Source organism: Perna viridis, chromosome 11, assembly GCF_037379345.1.
Source record: "Perna viridis isolate PV_CMFRI_1.1 ecotype Kerala chromosome 11, ASM3737934v1, whole genome shotgun sequence".
Classification (NCBI taxonomy): domain Eukaryota; kingdom Metazoa; phylum Mollusca; class Bivalvia; order Mytilida; family Mytilidae; genus Perna; species Perna viridis.
Genome location: NC_142455.1, coordinates 9,896,456 through 9,915,577, shown reverse-complemented (window position 1 = coordinate 9,915,577; position 19,122 = coordinate 9,896,456). Strand labels below are relative to the sequence as shown.

The window sequence follows — 19,122 nt, the reverse complement described above, 5'->3', positions numbered from 1 at the left end:
AAAACTTATTTAATTAAAAAAATACTGTATGGAATTGGAATGTACTCAAACTTACTTGTTATTGTCCAAATCTTGTACAGCAATAGCATATCCAAAATAGGCTCCAAACTGCAAAAAAAAAGATTTAAATTAATTTGAGATAAGTACTGTAATCTGATTGGTTAAAATAATTTTGTTATATCTCAATGGATAAAAAAAAATATTGACACATCTTTATTCAGTTAAATTCAGAGCTACTTTTCTCATGTTTAAAGATAAAAATATCTTTTCAAATTAATTTAGAAGAATTGGCTATGATAAAAATTTTGTCTATTGAAAAATAACATAAATTTTCCATGTGCATATTTTGTTTATTGCACTTCATGCAATAAACAATATGCACATGGAAAATTTGTTATTTTACAAAAGACAAAATTTTTATCATAGCCAATTCTTAAATAAACTAAAATTCAAGTACATTTTTGATTTAAAGAAAACCAAGGGTTTTCAAGATTACTATACACCTAATGTGTTGGTTGTATTTGAAGCACAATATTTCTGGTAAAATCTGTCAAATCATGTGGTTATGTGATACAACCTTGGAAATAATGTGTGAGGGTCATCAAACAAAATTTCAACAAATCTAATATTGTCACAGAGTACCTGTGATCGACAGACAGTCAAACAATGGGCCTCAATCCATGACAAGAGTCCCTCCAATACACTGTGATGACTTTCCGTTTAAATATCTCTTACTTAAAAGACTTCATGTGAGTAATAATTGTCCATTCCACTAAATGCCTAAGCTTGTGTACATCAAAAGTAAAAATATTTGTTCTTAAACAGCTATGGTTCTCATTAACACAGAACCATTCAAGCTTGATTTAGCTCTGATTTTTTTTTCATTGGGATACAAATGTTCCCAGAATCAAAGACTAAATTCCAAAATGGTTCCAGATACAACCCTATAATCAATAAAAGCCTTTCTTTGCATGCACAGCACTCTTAAAATTATGGTATAACTTCAGATAAAATGCTTGTTCTGGCTCCCTCATTCCAGATTACTCCAGTCACAACCCCTAAATCAATCCTAATGGTGTGGTAAGTTAGTGATTGGGATTAAAATTTGGGGAATATGGCTTTTTTCATGTTCTTTAGAATTTCAATGGGCCATTCTTTAACATTCTTTATAAAAAATTCAGATTTTAATGGGACAAATATGATTAAAAGCACATGGCCCCTTCTTTTTTATCTCAACTGAGTACTGTGTGCTATATGCTCATACACAAGTTATTGTATGGAAACTTAATATCTATGGACCCTGACAATGATGGAAGACAATGATGATGCTGAGGCTGACAAAGATGATGACAGCATGAAACCATTAAAGGAGTGAATTTTTTTTTGTGGCCAGTCCAATAAAAAGCAGACAATTTCTAATAAGATAAGTATACAGTATGGTGACTGGAATTATTTATTTTTACAGAGCATTCATCACATTTAAAATATCAAGGAAATCATCAAAAATAGCCTATTTTTAAAATGTTATTCCCAATCACTGCTGTATACTCTTAACAAAAAAAACAGATTTTGCTACATAACTATACACAATTATCATCCATTGAAATCATTTCCCAACTGGAAGGGATTTTTGTCTGAAAATGGTGATTATTTTGACATTATACATGTAGATGTATTTGGCATTAGTATGATATGGGTCACTATACCTTGTTTCCACAATTAATAATCATTAAAAATGACAAAGAAAATTAGTACTACTCATTGTGGAATATACTTGATATTTGTTTCAACAATTAATTCGTAATTACAGAAAAATAGAACTACTCATTGGCTGAACCATTTATGTTACAAATCCTAGTAAGAATCAGGCTATTGTTAAGGATTTAGACCTAAGGTAAGGGACATAACTCATAAAATCAGTGATATGTTTATTATATTCAATTTCACCAAAGCCTCTCAAGCTTTCGTTTGAAGCAGAATTTAAAATGAATTCAATTTAATTAAATGCTTACATAAGATTAATGTAAAATGCTGAATACAAACATTCCAATGATTTTAAAGAGTTGTGTCCCTTACCCTAGGTCTACCTCTTTAAATTAGTTTTAAAAGCACAGTAGATACAAAGTAATGGCCAAAAAACTGTTAAACATAAAAAAAAAAATCAGTTTTGTATTTCTTTCCATATCATTCAAGCCTGTTGTTGGTCCTCCCCTTACAACAAAAGAGAGTCAAAAACTGATAAAACACAACGTCAAAGAAAATGACAGAATGATATCATTATTTAGTGGGTTGTATGAAAAAAACTCATATCACTGCTACCTGCCTCTTTTAAGGAGGTGTAGATAAACCTATAAAACACAAAAACAAAAGCAATTTAAAATACAATTCTATGCCAGAATGTTATTATCTGCAATTTATTGATGAGTAATAACACATAAACATAACAAAAATGCCAATCAGCTGATAAAACGAATCCACCATTACCGAAAGTTTATTTACATCATATTCACAGATGTTAGTCATTTGAAGTGCACTTCCTGCATGTAAAAACAAAAAAATATTCCATCTTACCTTTCTACAAGCCTCAGGTTTTAAACATCATAAAATTTCAACAAACAGTCACACAAAAATATATGAAACTCCTTATGCAAATAAAGTTTTAAGGTAGATCATACATAATATTTCTAGTAGATAAATTTTCCTAGTTTTTCTGGAAGATTTCATTGAATAAATATACTTTTGAATTTAATATAAAAACATAGGTCACTGAACTTAATTTTGAGATAACTGAGCCTTGTTTTCATTCAAAAAGCTAAATGCTTAATTCAAGATGAAACTTCTAATAGTACATGTACATGTATTACGTTTTGGCATTGTACAAGTTTGACGTAAATCATTGCTGCCAAGATTGGGTTTTGCAATTCTTGTATCTTTCTTCTGCTTGATGATGAATTGTTGCTAATAATAGCTTTGCTACGATATTAATACTAGTATTATACAATAATAATCACAGAAATAGCAAAAGGTATTTGTCTTGCATCATAGCTGAGTCACTCAGAGTCTTCAAGCTAGGTGGATGCCAAACTTTGTACTATTATTCCCAGTTTCTTACAAACCTGGGGCGGTGAACAAAAATATGACAGTAATAATAAATAATAGAAATTAAATTTTGAGAATGGTCCATTTCTAATGATATTCAGATTTTCAATAATCTTTAAAATGCTTTATAAGTGATAAATGACGCAATTAGCCTAATTTAATTTCAATCAATGGAGTTCAAGGCTTTCTATAAACAAAAAGTCTTGTGTGTGACTCCTTGAGGATCAAACCAACAACCTCCAGCACTTAAGGTGAAGAGTGACTTACCCTGAGATCATAGAGATCAGTCAGTGTTCATTCCTAGTTATCCTTTGGAACAGTTTATTCTTCCCAATTGACACAGTCAGTCTTACGTGGGAGATTTTTACATAAAAGCAAATTTTTTATGTAAAATTCCAATATTTAGTATTTTTCACATGAAATATACATGTATTCATTTTAACAAAAACCCACTCACAAATTTTATACTATTATATAGGTGATTTCTAAATTTTTCATTGATTTTATGGGAGTCTCTCCCCCCTATTAATGTGGTATGTTAACATGTATGCATATACTTAAGTGCAGATGTACCATAACATAATGAGAAATAAAACAGCATTACAAAGTGCCAAAAACATTATCTATAATAAAAATGAGTAACTGCCTTTGTGTATCATATTTAAATCATGTCATAAAAATTTTGATTGATATTGATCAGACAGATCTTAAGATGTTTACTCATTTAAAAAAATAACAGTTTGGAACCAGTCCAGCTTGTAACATATGACCAAGTCAAGCATGTGACCTTGTGATCTAAAATTACTAGATAGATTTCCTTAATCACTTGGAAAAAACATACAATCTAACCTCAATTACCCTCAACTACAAGGTTAAAAAAACTTTTAATTCAGTGCAAGCTTAAGTACACATCAGGTCAACATCTTATAACAAGACCTTGCAAGTTAAAACCCCTAATTGGCCAAGTTTCATTAAAATAATAAAATTGAGTTCTTTCTCAAATCAAAGTTTTGACCAATATCCAAATTTGAAACAGAAGGTTTGAGAAAAAAAATTTGCAAATTGTTTATGACACAAAAACCTGATATGATAATAGTTTTTTAAATGATTCTTAATGTTTGAATTGAATTTAGACCATCACTTGTTTTATTACCAAGTTTTCCTCTGCGCTACCTGAATCTTAAATTGACTGACATATAATTAATAGCTTGCCAATTAAAAAATGTTTTTTACAGCTCCCATAACAATACATAAATTAAGATCAACCCAATGTAAGACTATTTCAGATTTTTTAATCAAAGGTTTAAAAAAGCTCCAATCAAAATAAACAAATTCAGAATTCAATCAGATAATTTTGAAAACCTTCCTTTTCTTTTGCAGTTGCCCCCTAAAATTAACAAAGCACTCCAAAGATGTGAGGGTCTTAAAATTGTGTGCATCCCTCCTTAAATTTGCAAATTATTGACAATGAATGCCTACAAAAATATGTGCCCCTTGTAAATATTCCAGCACCCCTCCCTACAACTAGAAATTCTCAATCTGTCTTTAAGAGCTCTCAAAACACTAAATTTAATGTGAACCCAATCAACCATTCAAAGGTATTTTTTTTCAGTGTTCCTTTCCCCTGTATTGTTGCTCTCATTCAAATCCTACAAAGGTTTTTTTCAGTGTTCCTTTCCCCTGTATTCTTGCTCTCATTCAAATCCTACAAACGTTTCTTTCAGTGTTCCTTTCCCCTGTATTCTTGCTCTCATTCAAATCCTACAAAGGTTTTTTTCAGTGTTTCCCTCCCCAGTCTATATAGTTCTCTTTACAGGACATAAGTTATAATCCCAATCAATACCCAAGTGACACTTTCAATTATAAAACTAATTGCCAACAGAGGAAGAAACATTTCTCCATGTTATATCTGCCACTCATCTGGAGTCGTATTTACTCACGGTAAGTAATGAAGCAGTCATCCTTCTCTATAGTGGTTTGATAAATTGCCCTGACCAATGGTATAATTAATTGCCTAAGGAGGGAAGATAGTGGTTTTCTTGTTTCCTAGATCATTGTGATCACGTTCTGTTAATTAACTATGTTTCTGTGCCTTCATCATGTATATGGTTATTAGTTCTGACATGTTTGTTGCCAGGGAATTTAGTTACATGCAATTTGTGACTTCACAAGCCAATATTAAGGTTTCATGATAACATAGTTCAATTGACTGATTAGGTGTGGCTTAATGTCCTAAAGTAATATTTCATGCATTTCAGGACAGGAATATCTGACCAATAGAACAGACCCTGTTTTGTACTCGCATGAGCCATATCTTTATCACACCAAGAACAGTCTGTATGTAGGCATATCACTCCACTCATACATCAGATGTGTATCATCCAAATCTGGATTGGTACAGCAAGAAGAAGCCTTGGTAGGGGTTCTGGAGGCATTTGTAAAATACTCTATTTTTAATTTTTTTTTACAAGAACTTTAGGTTACCCATGTGCCATACTAACAAAAAATATTGGAACAGTCCTAGCCATGCCTGCCATTCCAGGCACTACCCCGACCCTGCACATTATTTGGACTCAGAGCCAAGCATTCATCAATTTGTCTCCAAGATATATGATGCCTACTTGGTAAAGAAGCAGTGAATTCCAGTTTTTAAGGTGTGACTTAGCCAAGAGTCCAATCTGTTACCTCCCACACTTGAAGCCAGAACACTACTCTAACAACAATGAAGCAGTCATGTTGGCATAGATTTAGCAGTACTCAGAGTATATTTCATGCTGAAAATATTCCCATTTTGGGAAAATATTATCAAGAACGTAAACTTATCAATGGCAAGATTGGACATTAGACCTCTAACAGATTATACAGGATTAGTGACTGAATTATACATGTAAAGTGACTGAATTATACAGGTTAAATGACTGGATCATACAGGTAAAGTGACTGAATTATACAGATTAAATGACCGGATTATACAGGTTCAATGACTGAATTATACTGGTTAAATGACTGGATTATACAGGTAAAATGACTGATTTATACAGGTTCAATGACTGGATTATACAGGTTCAATGACCGAATCATATGGATTCAATGACTGGATTATACAGGTTTAAAGATTAAATCATAACTTACCTGTTCTCCTGTAATGTTCTTGATAACGGACAGTTCTTGAGTGTAGATGGTCACCTACAAAAATACAAAAAATCAGATCATCTGGAAAATTGTTTAATAAATGTCAACCATGACAGCTGGTGAGAGTACAAATGTTAAAACATTATATTATTATCACTTCTTGAAAATATCATTCCACCTAAGAATCATGCAATAGAAGACAATAACTATTTATGAGGGTGTCCATGCAAAAACCAGGCAGTGGGCACAAGTTTTGTCTTTAAAATTTTCATTCATGCACCCTTTCTCAAAGTTGAAAGTTGTTTTTTATTAACTTCAATGATTAAAGAAAAATAAATTACATAGAAAGCATTGAAAATTTTTGAAGAAAGGGAGATAACTCTTTAGTTAGAGCAAAATTTGATTGCATTGTTAGGGAACTTTAATATCATTTTTTTGAGCCATCCATTGTCATTTTAAAACCATATCGTAGGATCTGCCCGATTTTTACATGGCCTACCTCTTATGTATCAACTATTGATTGAAAGAGGAAAATTATATTGCAGAAAGAACATGTCAAATATGTAATGTCTCTGTCGAAGATTAATTTCATTTTATATTTAACTGTTGCTGTTACAAAACACAGGAAGATATTTTAGATCAGAAAATATTTTTTTCTTTAAAATCTACAATAAAAAGGACAATATACAAAAAACAAATATAATTCTAAATAATAAACTTTGGTGCATTCTGAAAATGTCTTCTAATTTCTAATTTTACAGTGTCTAGAATTAAGGAAACTATTTCACACTTTTTTACATTGGTTATACATTCATCCAATCTACTTTGATGTTTAAGTTGCATGTACTATCTACATCTATATTTAATATATACAATATTATAAATAGGATAATTAATTGGAAAGAGTGAATAACCAAAGTATTATCACAAGTGCCAAAGACCACCTAAATTTAACGAGTGTGCTGTACTTGTTCCGCACACGAGTAAAATCCTCAAGCGTTCTTTGCACGAGTGATAATATTTTGGTTATTCACGATAACGAATTGATTATCTTATTTATTATATAGATTTTCTTCTTAATTCATTGAAATTTTCAATATGAATTTTATATTCTGTGATTTGCGAATTGATATCAAAGTTGAGACGTTTTGTCACTTATTGTAACTGAGCTAATAAATCTATTATTGGTATTTGTTAAAGTTTTGAAATCTGAAGTTTACTGTTTTATTTGCTTTAAAATCACTACCTTGCAACTTTGTTAAAGTTTTGAAATCTGAAGTTAACTGTTTTATTTGCTATAGAATCACTACCTTGCAACTTTGTTAAAGTTTTGAAATCTGAAGTTTACTGTTTTATTTGCTATAAAATCACTACCTTGCAACCCATAAAATGTATCGACGAGTGTTGTGTTTAGCAGATCTATACATGCAGTTAAGTTTAATTGAATAGACTTGTGAAAAAATACACGAAATTTGTAGATAAAAATGCAGAAACAATAACAGATCAATATATACTTGACCTCAAGTGTCATGATAACCTCATTATTTTGCCTGGTCCCTACAACTTGACTTTGAAAAGAAATAGCAAACTTTTGCTGAATGAATGGATTACCATTCCCATAGACCAAGACACTAGACATATTTCTTAGAATTCAATGCAAAAACATTACAAATCCTTTATCACACTGAGGATGATTCTCATTTTTTATTTACCTGTCCTTTCAGCTGTTCAGCTCTTGGAATGCCTACCACATATTCTGTAAAACACAGATAAAATAAAAGTTAAAAAGTTTTTCAAGTGCTAAAGTCCCTGCATCAAATTTTGAACTCTTTTTTTTTTGCATTTTGTTTTTCAGCATGTGTTTATTGACATGTACTATAACTTCAAAAACCATAAATAAAAATTTCCTAGACTACTGTGAATTCAAAGACTCTCTGAAAACCCCAAAGAAGGATTACTTTTCCCACAGTTAAAGTCTGATTTCAGAACTTAACAAATCCTTCAAAATTTCAAGTTTTCTACTTGCGAAACGCAAAGTATAACATAATACACAACTTTCCAACACAAATTGCATTTGCCCAGGGTGATGGGAAAGCTGAAACCCAGTACACTGACTGAATAACAGGCAATTATGTAAGTTTTCTGATATATTGAACTCCATTTATTTCAACCTTATTCTAATATAAAGAAAATCAAAAATCATAATAAAAATTGAAAAAAAAATCAATGAAATTGATGTATAAATTTTGTTTATGTCTGACATTATGTTTCATAGCATCTAGAACTACCAGTGTTAGTTATTTAACCCTATATAAAATCCCAATATAACACTTTTTTTAAGTGATGCTACACCCATTAACCCTAAAGGCAACATTTAGGTCAGTTCTACAGCCACAAGAAGTGAAATTTTCTCAGCAAATTGTTGAGTACATAATATGTTGACGGCGATCTACCTGCATTGTAGTAGGTAGTGAGATTTAAACAGCCAGTTCATTGACTTGGCTGAAGGATTAACTTCTTTAACCGGTTTGTCGCTGGCTTGTCACCGAGCGGTCTAGGGTTCGAATCTCTGTGGCAGAGTATAATTTTGTGAGTCAAATCAGGCTCTCCTGTTACAGATACATAAAATGTACATAGGAATCAGGGGTTGAAGTTAGCAATGGTTTGAGGTCCCGTACCCTCAATTCCTAATGCAGGACTACTGATATTTAATGTACCTAGGTCCTGGGCCTACCATACTTAACATTTAGTATTATTGAGGACTTTTTGATTAAGATGCAAAATAGTCCAGGATCTTTCACTTCTAGAAGTAAATTTTAACCGCTGCTGGGCTGTACTGTTAGTGCAATGTATAGAAACAAACCTTGTGTAGTATTGTCAGCATCGAAATCTCCCACAGCAGATGAGTAACCTGGAAATGGAAATTAATTAATATCAAAATAAGCTTTTGTCCAATCAAGGGGAACATTAAGTTCAGCTATGTATGATCTCAGACTTTTATTACTTTACTAAATATATTTTAAGTTTTGTGGCACTCAGGTCAGGTCTAATTTCTAATTTCTACCTATTTTCCAGATAAAAAATTTCTCCCCTCCCATCTCCCTTAAAATTTGACCAATAATGTAACAAGAATAGGTAGGTAAATATGTCAAAAAGACAACAACCCCAACAGGATGAAAATGTCAGCCCAAGATCATCCATTGGTCTTCAGACCCTCACACCACAGGGCAGGCTGCAGCTGGCCCAAAATCATCACTATACACATTTACAGCAAAATAGTTGCCCTTTTCATTAAATTAGGATTCAACTAATTTAACATATAACTGAAATATCCATATGAAAAGCAAGTTTTCATGCTTACTTTACATAGCTTACTCTGTAAATCATTTTAAGTAGTTGTCTTAGTATGAATCATGCAAATCTGAAAAATGTGATACACCCTAAAAAAGGCTACATATATTTATTTTTGTAATTAAGTTGTTTTATGGGTCTTTACTATGAAATATGTATTTATTCATTCCAATCTGCCTGCTCTTAGAAGATAATCAAGATTGAAAATCCAGTAGATTCTATAGTATTTGAGCGTCAATTACAGAGTTATCTCCCTTAATTTTGAAATCTACAGTGTATTCTATACAATTTTTATCTCCTAAGAGCATGGGTTATATGAAAAACCACATGTTAATTTCTGTTTACTATGACATTTCAAACAAAATATCAAAAATAAAAATATGTAGGCTTTTTATCCATGAATCACATTTTGCATGATCCTCAGCTGGAGTGGTATTTAAAAGCTCGTTTACATTCCATGAAGATGACAAATTTGATGATTAAATCTTCAAAAAGTATCCAAATTTGAAGCTATATCGTTTGAATGTTTTTTGCATACTTGTCCAAAACTGTACTGCACAACCTCAGCAGCCACATCAAGCTGCACCCTATGAAGAATTCTTTTAGTTGTAGAGCACTGAACTTATGTTCTTTGTACTAGATTTATACAAAGACACTCAGTACAGTTCAAACACATGATTGATAATTAACCCTGACTTTCTAAAGATTAAAACAACAATATATAATAGCTGAAACACAAGTTTAACTGTACAGCGAAGATGCTGTATGACCTCAGACAAACTGTTTTATCAACAAATTGTCAAGTAAATCTCTTATCATTAAAAGGTTATTCACCATTTAATATTTGCAAATTCAGCAAAAAAATGAGCAATGTTGTATGTCAGTAAAGTTTAAAGTAAAGTTTCAAACCACTGAATACTCTTAGTTAAGGTGCTCTGATTCTTTTCCATATACTCCATTTCATTGAAATTTACAGCAAATACAATTATAAACTTCATGCAATAGAGTTGGTGATTTGAGATTGTATAAGATAGCATATTCTGGAAGTATTTGTTTTCATGTTTTTCAACAATCCTGGTTTAGAATTAGTGTGTTTCTTTGCAGGTTTTAAAATTTGTAGATTCTTTCAGGAAATAGAGTTGAGTGAATGACCATTACATGCTGGGTTTCCTTAGGTAGGTAACTGTACAATTAACAAAAAGATTTATTTCTTAATCATTCCATAGTCTAATAAAAAAAAATCTCTTCATCAATTGTACAGTTACCTATCCCATTTATCAAGTAATGATCTTTCAATCTTAGAAAGACCAACTCTATTTCTTGAAAAACGTACAAATTTAAGGAAGTAGATCTAGGGTAAGGGACACAACTCTTAAAATCAGTGATATGTTTGTATTATATTCAATTCAGCAAAGCCTAGCAAGCTTTCATTTGAAACAGAATGAAATCAATCCAAGTAACTTTGATGCTTATATGAGATGGATGTAAAATTATGAATACAAACTTTCCAATGATTTTTAAGAGTTGTGTCCCTTACCTTAGGTCCACCTCCTTAAAAACCAACAAACTAATGGTTCAATTCCATTAAAAACAAGTTCTTTCAGAATATATCATCCCATCCTATATGATCTCAATCTGTGCTTGACAAAACAAACAGATAATTGTTCAATTCAAGAAGAGAATGTGTTATTTATATCATTACCTCTATAAGAGTCATCCTCTGACATGCCTCCTTCATTTGTACTAACTCCCTGGTTGTTTCTATCAATAAATACACTGTATACTTGTCCTGAGAAAAATATTGGGAACAAATCATTATAAATATGCAGATTGAACACAAGGAATTCATCTTAAACATTTGCTAATGATGATGGCAAAGTTTTGCAGCAATCTTACTCTGGAATACACAAGTGGGTAACTTTTCGACAGAATAAAGCTAATTTTCAAAGTTTAGTCATCAAAAATTAAATTCATTACATGTTAAATTTGCTGTATGATATGCTTGAATAAAAAATGAAACATTCCATTATACAAAATTTTCCTTTCTTCCTTCTTTGAAGGCAACATTTTTTGTTCATAGTTTCTCTGTGTCTTCTTTAAAAGCAATTTTTTCCTTTATTATTTGTTATTTGATTTTCTGCTTTGTCAATCAGTTGTCCTTAGAACAATGCCCTAATCTTAGATACCACATAATACGACAATTACACAATTTTCAGCATAGTACTCATGAGGAAGTACTTTCTTAGGTTGCAGGTGACATATACAATAAGGTGCAGACCCATTGACTCACCTGATTGTAACCCCTACCCCTCGTCAAGTCTTGATGCAAAATTACAAAATAATTTTGTGTAAAATTTAGGCAAAAATTATTAAATAATGGCTTATTTGAACCCCTCCCATTTTTCCCAATCTATGTAACTGCACCTGTAGTTTATTTAAACACCAAAATAGGGGGCATATGAATATATAATCATAGACCCTAATTACAGTTTTAATACAAGATGATTCTAAAGTACCTTGCCAGTAAAAAGCACCTGGTGCACCAATCAACATTCTGGTCCCTGCCTGCAATGTAGTTCAGCAATCATACATTAATGTCATGACCTTTACCAAATAAAACAATGTTTAAACAAGAAAAAATGGTACCTTAGTTTAGTTTCAGAGTATATTTTAAGAAAGAGCAAACAATTTTAAATTTGTAATAAAGATTACAGCAAATGAAATAGTAAAGAGTGGACAGAGTTGGTTTTCTTTTGACTGAATGACCATTATATTATAGACTGCCTACTGTAGTTAACTAGACAACTGTGGAGTTTTAATCTTTTCCTAAAGAGTCCAATATACTACAGTTAATTAGGTGATGGTCATTCCATTAGAAGAAGACCAATTCAATCTTCTGAAGTTTACTGTTTTATTTGCTATAAAATCACTACCTTTTAAACATTGATACTTTAAATACAAGATTTGTATTTTTAATGCCAGTATCAAGAACAAAAATTTAGATGTAAGAATTAATGCAGAAATATGCATGTGTTCCATTTGGGTGCCAGCTGGCAGGACTGATTAACTGACTTTAAGCAATTAGGATGAAAATGTTTACATTTAATTTGTAAATCTGCAACAAAAATCTCTTCATTCTAAATTAAAAATCAGCATTTGCTCCAGTTATCATAAAATAATCTTTTTTTGCCAAAAACACAAAAAATATACTTCAATTCTATGCAAAATCTGCCTTTACTCTGTTTATTTGAAAGATAGAAAGAAAGAATTTTCACTAGAAACCCAGACAAATCTCCATATGTTTCATGTATAGACAGAATCATAAGATGAAATACCGACCTTTTGATCCAGGTATCTGATATCTTACATAAAACATTTTTCTATTCATGGATCTTTTCCTTTTATTTGTAAATAAATACTTTGATGTGTAAATAAGATCATTATGTAATTATGAAAAAAGTATTTTATGGTGTTGTAGTCATCAAAGACTACATTCCTCATCACTTCTGTCAAAAGGTATTTCTGGTTTTGATAAATAAAATAAGATAAAAATGTACACTAGTGTTACTGAAGCAAAATTGTTATTAAGTAGACATCTTTATTATTTTATACATTAGAATGATGTAAGATTGAAGAAAAGAATATACACTTTAAGGTAGGTGAAATTTCAGCAGCAAATTTCAGGATCATATTCTGTTATTGATGAAGTGGTTGGACAATAAACTTACTTTGAGCTTGGGTCTTATAGGACAATTAATTTCAATAGGGCAAAGTTTGCCTTTGACAGGCCTTTTGGGCTTTAATAAGCAGTCTGATGTCATGTCAGCTATGGCAAAAAATTATTTAATATCAACTTGAATGCTTATTTTGTCACTGTAGATTTAAGCACAGTAAATGCCATGTATTAAATATTTCACTGCCCTATTTTAGGTAGTAAATTTAACAAATGTATGATATTGGTGCTTTTAAGTGTCACATATATGTACTTCAAGGAAGAATTTTTTTTCCCCTTTTGAATCCTTCACTATTCAAAAATAATATTTATATAAACTAATCCAGCATTGTCAGATTTGATTAATCTAATTTATACCCAGGCAACCAATCCATGCCTACCACATTTTCACCCATGCCCCAATCAACTTCATATCTAGGCACCAGTCCATATTTTACCCTATGTCAAAATGTGTATAGGCCTAGTAATTAGCTTATCACCTGTTCTATAAACATTTTGATGATAGACAGAAACATTTATCTCTTTTATCTTATAACCTTCTTTGTTTTATCCATTCATTATTGCTTATGTGAATTGTTGGCCAAGAGGTAGGAGATATGAACCCATCAGTTACAAGTAGGTCAAAGGGCATGTTATTGAAAATATCAGTGAATGAAAGGTCATTAGGTCATGTTTTAGGGCATCTTTCTTCTATTCATTGTTGGTTGTATAGTTCAAAAGGCACATTCTCTTATATCTATTGATGATAAACTAGGTAAAAGGACATCAATATGTAACTAGAAAGGTAATTTTGAAATTGTCCAGATAATGGTAACAGTATAAGGTCATGTCCTTCAACATGAAGAGAAAGCTGGTAAGAATTTACCACTATAACAAACAGGTTAAAGGTCAACTTTTTAAGAAGGTCATATCTAGGGTCAATCATATTATTCCTTTACTTTCTCTTGAAAAGAAATTTCTAAGAACTAAATTTTCTAAGTTTTATAAGATATTGAAAAAGATACTATTTGCTTTGGTAAAATGCTACAAGAAAGCTGTTCTGAAAGGGAAACAGAAAATTTATGTTTAGTGGCCAAAAAGCTAATTACAAATGCCCTTAAGTACTTTTTTAACTTCAGCATTCAAACATTATTTCACATAACAGATTATTTCTAAAACATAATTGAAAGAAAGCAGTCAAAAGTAACAACTTTTAAAGGGTAATAACTCAACCCAACTGAAAAGAAGAAAAAAACAATATTAGTACTAAAAAACTAAAATGTCTATTTAAACTTATAAAACAGATATAGTTAGTTCATTACCCATATCCCAAAAAAATGTGGCATAATTTACAAGGAGAAAATAACTCACATTTGCTAAGGTGGCACTGAATCCTGCTTGACAAAATCCTTGTCTATGAAAACCCCAATTAGCTGAAAAAAGAAGGAGCATTCGGTCTATACTAAAGATCTAACTAAGGATATACAATGTATAGACAACAGACAACCAGAAAGTTCATTCACAGGAAGTAAAATAGAATTGTGGGAATAGTGAAATAGAATAGTGAAATGGAGTTGTGGGAATTTCAATATGGATTTGTGGGAGAAGATGATATGGAAATTTGGGGATTGACATGTGATAATGAAAACAGTATTTGACAATCAGATTCAGTTTGCTACATTTTAATTTCATTCAGCCACATGTACCAGTATATGTTTTGAAAAGAATACAGAATGAGTTCAAATGTGCAAATGGCATTCCAATGTAGGAAAGTACACAAATAAGTAATAATAATGAATGTTCATGAATATATTCTGTTCAAGTGGAATTTTTTACAGAAAAAAATAGTAATACTGTAAATCATGACATTTTCATGGCAGTTTTATTTCTGCTATTTTCTCAGTAAGACCTGTAACCTTAAAATTAAACTGTCATGAATATTTTCTAATGTGATTCAGGGAACAATCCGCAATTTAAAGCTGCACGAAAGTTAAGATTGATCACAGAAATTGCGAAAAAAAGACAGCATGAAAATTTCCTGGTTTACATTACCTCTATTCAGAGAGCCAAACATATAATAGTATTGATTTTATGCAAACCACAACAGTTTCTAACAGAAATAAGCTAAATCATTCAAAACTTTATGAAACACAATTTAGATATAGACCTGGGACATAACCCCACTCTTAAATTGGGAATAAATAGTTTACTTAGCATATCCTGATTTTTCACAAATTCAACTCTGAAAATTGTATTGCTTTGCCAGCCATTATACTAATGTCCCTAACCTGAAATCCAGGATCTACCACTATAGAATCAAGATTTTTCATAAGTTGCAAGAAAGAGGAAAGTGACTGCTTAAATCTATCAATTATTGATTTTTTTTATTAGCTGTAAATTGGACTTTCTGGTTCATTCACATAAACAACACATGTAGCACAATGGCACTTTTGATCTACCATATATATATATATATATATATATATAAATTACATTCATACAGATTAAAATCTGCATGAAACTAGGCATGATGAGTTTCTAGCATGACTGTATAAAGTTCAAACATTTGCTGTAATGAGGTTTGAGCATGATTTCATGAAGTTCAAGATCAATAATTTGCAAAATTTTTACTAGAGCTATAGCAGTGATTAGTTTGCCTCAAAATTTTACAGCGCATGTAGTGATAATATTCAAGGAATAGAGTTGATCTTCTCCTGATCAAATGACAAATATCTAATGAACTGCCCTAGATAGTGTACTGGACAATTGAGAAAGTGTTTTAAACTTTTAACAGGCATGGATTCTAATACAATCTGTACATTGGTACAATATATGGAATTTGTCAGCAGGTAAATTGCCTGATAGAAACTCAAGATGATCCAGTTTTCCCAAGACAGTCTATCAGGTTATTGTCTTTAAAACAGAGGAAAAACATCCCTATTCCCTGAATATCATCACTGTATGAGGCTGTAACTTAATTAACTAAGCAAAAAATAAGAAATGGCTGTCTAAATAGTGCATAGCATCACGAAGGATTGCAATCCTTAGAGAAAAGCAGAGCATTCCATTATAATTTTTTTTTAATTTTCTGCTCGCTAGCATGGTTTTCCCTATGTGTCAATTCCAATGTAATCTTGAACATGCCTTATGCAGTTCAGAAGGCAAAATAATCACTGATAAAGTGATGTATGTGTATACACTGCGCCTAAGACAAAAGAGAAATATAGCTGAAAAAAAGCAGTTACTATAGTGGTGTTCATTAAACATTTTAATATGTGTATTTATTAAATATATCTTCAGAGTGCAAGATTTGTAAATATATGCAGCATAAATACCAAGTCTTTCAGACAAAAATCTATAGCAATTATAATTGAGGTATATACAAATGTAGCTGGCATCCCCCCTTTTTTATTTTAAAAAGCCTTATTTTGTGATGGACATGTATAGCTTATGAAAAATCTTATTATTTTCATGGTTGGTTTGAACAAAATAAGCTTTTAAAGAAATATGAACAAAGCTAAATATATTACCAAACTTTTCAAAAGTGTTTTAAATAAAAATGTGTTCATGAGTGTCTTTGATTATTCATGCCTCTACATACACTCATATTTTTTTCTTATTTTGTGCTAATAGGATCATGCCATTTTTAAATTATCTTAGAATATAGAATATCTTCCAATGTTCCTGACCACAAAGGGAGGCAACTTTATTAAACAACAAACAATTATCTCCCTTGGGATAAAACCACTTCACTGAAAGACAAGCTGTTTCATTAAGAGATAAATGGAGCTTTTACTAGATATTTTGTTTTTTTTTTCTTTGATTTAAAGAAAAATTTCTTTGTTTTTTGTTCAATAGTGACAAAGTAATCACATCAAAAAACTAAACACAAAAAAAAAACAACACACAATCTTGGTTACAATGAAAACACACAAGAAGTATAAGACATAAAACACAGATTTACACAACAAATATTACATTAAACATGAATACAAACTTGTTAACTTTTTATCCATTGTGTCATAAAGGTTGTGACACATATGACTTCATTAATTCTTATAAATCATCAGTAAGCACCTAATATATCATAGCAATAACAACAATTTTATCTTGGTTTGTTTTTCTGACAAAAGTGAATAAAATAATGTCAATGTCTCACTTCAATAATGTGTATGAAGCAGTTTGCTAGCCTACTGCCTGAATGTTTCCATTTTTTTTTTTTTTGGCTCTTCCTGTGCTGAAACTTGTAACGATCCACGGCAATAAAAATCAACAAACTAACAAATGGGCTCATAGTTTAACTTCACTACTATTGCAAAAGTGCTGCAGATTTGTTCCATAAATACATGTACCAGTATGTTTCAAAGCAGCACACACATTTACACACACGCAAACACACACAAGTAGCCACAACTTCAGAATAAGGCAAGGACAGAAAGAGTTAGATGTCAGGTGCTCCTCAGTATTCACGAAGACTTTACAGTACAGATCTAGAGTAGCACTTGTTTGGTCCTTAATCCTTAAATTCAAAATTCCTTCATACTGAGTCAAAGTATTTTTTTTTTCTTAAATTGTCACCTGATGAGTTTTTTTTTGTTATTCCTTAAAAGGTTAATAGACATCTCATATTCAAGACCTATAAAATAGGAAGGTTTTGTACAATTTTGCTGCAACATTGTGGTCAAGAAATGTTTAAAAAAAATATTCTTTTTTTTTATTTTCTAGGTTTTCAAGAGATGATCATTAAATTTACTCCAACATGAAATGTGTTCGAGTAATTTAAAAAAGATTTTTTTTGCTCTAACAAAACACTTGTACATATCAAAACTGACTGTGAAAAGTAAACAAACACATTATCCAATTACTAACTAACTACAAGACAAATACAGAGAAAAGCAATAAATCGTACCATATACAATTAATTGATATGTCAAGAAATATAAATGAATAGCCATATTCCAATTACTTTGTGAAATAAATCTTTTATTGAACTCTTACTCTCTTACAACTAAACAGACATACTTTCAATTCCAATTTTTTTTTCTAGTGTCAGATTAGAATTCTATAGTTCTGTAACCAGCTTTTATTTTCAGGATAATAATAGCAGAATATGCCCAACTGAAAATAGTCTGAACTTTTCTATTTTCTAGTGGAAAAGCTGATATCACATAGTTTTCTATTTATCAGTATCCATCTTCAGATTGTCTAATACTGTAGAAGACATCTTTCTTAATACATTCAGGGCATAATCTAGATATTGATGACAAGGAGAAGTTTTTGTAAATTATGTTTGAAAAATAACAATGTTGACATTAAGTTTATGTAACCTAATAAAACTTCTCCCTCTCAAAGAAAAATGGGAGAAGTGAGCACAAACAAGGAGAAGTTTTTGCCCATTTCTCCCTCTAGCTTAGGCCCTGACATTTGTATCTATTTTACTTTTCTGTACCAATTCATTTTTTTCTTTTGTGATATGATTAGAATTATACAACCTCCAAATTTTTAAGATATTAGTCCTCAAGAAGTACAAAGAATTTTCAAACCAATGTCTTCAAGACACAGCCCCCTTCTCCTAAAAATGTTTTTCCTAAAAATATGGTATAAAATCAACAAATCCACCAATACTTGAAGAAGGTCCAACACTTAACATAGAGACTGACAAAATTACCGAAAATGAAGTAAGAAAAGCCCTAAAACATCTTAAGAATGGGAAAGCAGCGGGAATCAATGGCATACCACCAGATGCCCTCAAGTCCATGAATGACACTACCATTCAATATCTTCTTGAGCTATTAAACCAAATATGGGAAAAAGAAAAAATTCCAAAA

At 31.1% G+C, this 19,122-nt stretch overlaps 1 protein-coding gene across 3 annotated transcripts in view; it reads right to left on the bottom strand.

The window, feature by feature from the left end:
• Positions 1-19,122, bottom strand: part of LOC148602918 (integrin alpha-8-like) — a 73,556-nt gene that overhangs the window by 26,113 nt on the left and 28,321 nt on the right. For 2 of the 3 annotated variants that reach the window (XM_088553715.1, XM_088553716.1), the window contains 7 exons: positions 14,666-14,727; positions 12,099-12,147; positions 11,285-11,371; positions 9,095-9,142; positions 7,944-7,987; positions 6,232-6,285; positions 56-108 (listed from right to left, as the gene is read on the bottom strand). In XM_088553715.1, the coding sequence (XP_088409841.1) occupies positions 56-108; positions 6,232-6,285; positions 7,944-7,987; positions 9,095-9,142; positions 11,285-11,371; positions 12,099-12,147; positions 14,666-14,727 (397 nt within the window). The remainder of the gene's footprint in view (positions 1-55; positions 109-6,231; positions 6,286-7,943; positions 7,988-9,094; positions 9,143-11,284; positions 11,372-12,098; positions 12,148-14,665; positions 14,728-19,122) is intronic. The other variant, XM_088553713.1, reaches the window with a different exon arrangement.